This window comes from Elephantulus edwardii, unplaced genomic scaffold, assembly GCF_000299155.1.
Source record: "Elephantulus edwardii isolate Elephantulus edwardi_28Jun2011 unplaced genomic scaffold, EleEdw1.0 scaffold00241, whole genome shotgun sequence".
Taxonomy (NCBI): Eukaryota; Metazoa; Chordata; class Mammalia; order Macroscelidea; family Macroscelididae; genus Elephantulus; species Elephantulus edwardii.
The window spans coordinates 2,835,554-2,837,936 of NW_006399991.1; the positions used below are offsets into that span (position 1 = coordinate 2,835,554).

The window sequence follows — 2,383 nt, forward strand, 5'->3', positions numbered from 1 at the left end:
TCAATTCCAGTATAATTGATCATATAATTGATTCAAAATGTCCCATGTCAATCCATTTTAGTTCACCTAGTATGTCAGTATGTATGCGCTCCATAACTTCCTTAACAATCTCCAATTTTCGTACGTTTATATTTCTCACATTCCACATTCCAATCATTAGGGTCTGTTTGCAATTGTTCTTCCCCATTTGTGATTACCAATATGAAAGCTCAACCTCCAGTGCCATATCTGCTAGTCTAAGTATGCTGTATTGTACATCCTCTATAGAAAGAGGCAAATGAAAATAACTGGTGAATGAGAATATATGCCCAGACACATGTATTAAATAGTACTCAGGTTTCTGAGCAGGAGCCCTGCTGGTATTGTAGTTAGGCATTTGAACCATGGTGGGCAGTTTGAAATCACCAGTTGCTCCTTGAGAGAAAGATGGGGCACAGGAGTCTACTTCTGTAAAATTAAAGCCTAGGAGACACTCTGGATGGTTCTTCTTTACCCTAGAGCTTCTCTGTGAGTCAGCATCAACTCAACAACTCTGAAGGTTGAGAATGCATTATTTCTGATCATGGCCCATTAATTTGGGGACCTGCTTCAGTAAGTCCATTATTTAAAATTGAATGTTCTGTTTTGCAGCTGTCATTGAGATGATAGAAGAAAGCAAGCCCTCCCGGAGTCACTTTTCATTTTCCTTGCCTCAGACCAGTGAGTACCAGCCAGCCAAGATGTTTTCCCCAACCCAGTCTGGAACGCTGCATACAAGAAACACAGACCAGTCCAGGATGACCTCTGCTGGACCACAGTTCCGCCTGCCACTTGCATTCAATCACACAGTTGGACATATTGTACTTTCAGAACATAAAGATGTCAAGTTTAATTGCTCAATTAATGTACCCAATATATACCAGCATACTGAAGTGATTTCTTTGTGGAAAGATGGGAAGGAATTGGTCAGTGCACATCATGCAATTACTCAGTTTTATCCAGATGGTGAAGTTACAGCAATCATTTCTTCTTTCAGGTAAGTCTTTGTTTATTTTCAGTGTTGTTTTAACAAAAGCCTATAGAGAGAGAGAAGGGGGACTATGGTAGTGGAGTCCGAGGGAGTTGCATTGCTATTCAGATGCTGTACCTCTCTGGTGATTTGAAAGAAGAGCAGCCTCCTCTCTTGTGATTTGGAAACCCACTGGAAGGTCAGCCAGGAGTTGGTTCCAACTTGACAGCATTGAATGAGTGAGTGAAGAGAGAGAAACCAGCATTTGTTTTCTGTGTAAGCACCCTCCTAGCCTTTGTTGAGTAATAGCTGGCAGTCTATATTGTCCTCTCAGGAATTTATATTGGTCTCACCGGAGCTGGTTAGCAGATTCTCTGTGGATATGTCCCACCTGCCTGGCCTGTAAAGCTGACATAGGAATTTTCCCAGTGAGTGGAAATGGTGTTTTTTAAAGGGTGCTTGTTATATTAGAGTCACCCAGAGCACCTGGGGTGTCTAAAACAATGCAGCTGTCCTATGCCTTTCATATGGCCAAGCCCCTTCACATCCATTTCTCCTGTTTTGAGTCTCAGTACTGACTTAATCCTGATGCACACTGGGTAGGAAAAGATGAAGCATCTTAGGGCTTGGGGAAGAGATGAGCCCTCAGCCATTTGGTGCAACATCTCGGTTGTTGGTAGGCATCATGAGGGGATTTTTAAGCCATGTTACGGAGTAGAACTGCCCCAGAGGGTTTTCTAGGCTATAATCCTTATAAGAGCAGTTGGCCAAATCTTTCGTCTTTAGTGCCAGTAGGTGGATTTGACTCACTGACGTTTTCATGGGAAGTTGAAGACTTGATTATTATACTACCAGGGCGCCTTCACTGTCCAGTATTCCACTTTATTTTGTTAGTGGCAAGTGAGATGAATTAAGGGGTGGAGACAGGGATAAATTAGACAGAGCATGTTTCTGGAATACTCCATTCTCCCAAAGAGGGGGTTTTCTGCCAAGGAAATGTAGAATGATTCACCAAATGCATAACGAAGAATTGGTTAAGACAGCCCTTTGCTGGGCCCTGGAGCAGTGGTTGGCCAACACTTTTCCTTGGTGTCCCCAAAACCATGTCCATTGCCATTAAGTCATTTCCAACACCAATAGGTAGAAATGCCCTACAGCGTTTCTAAGGCTCTGAGTCATTATGGAAATAGACTGATTCCTCTTTCTGCCATTGCCTTTTGGTTAAACAGCTAGTCACTTTAACTACTGTACCCCTAAGGCTCTATTGTCTCCAAGGAGGGCATACTTTTGGAGATGTAATTAGCTCTAGAAATTTCTGGGCAGTGAAAACGGTTAACAAGTTAAGTCCAGGCAGGAGCACCTTTAAAAAAAGGCCCCGTGATCTATTTCTTTTTT

General features: G+C 42.6%; 1 protein-coding gene across 1 annotated transcript in view; it reads left to right on the forward strand.

The window, feature by feature from the left end:
- Nucleotides 1-689: 689 nt before the first annotated feature.
- MERTK (c-mer proto-oncogene tyrosine kinase) overlaps nt 690-2,383 on the forward strand; it is a 226,471-nt gene continuing 224,777 nt past the window's right edge. The window contains exon 1 of the mRNA XM_006898936.1: nt 690-1,015. Coding sequence (XP_006898998.1) covers nt 720-1,015 — 296 coding nt within the window. The 5' untranslated portion in view covers nt 690-719. The remainder of the gene's footprint in view (nt 1,016-2,383) is intronic.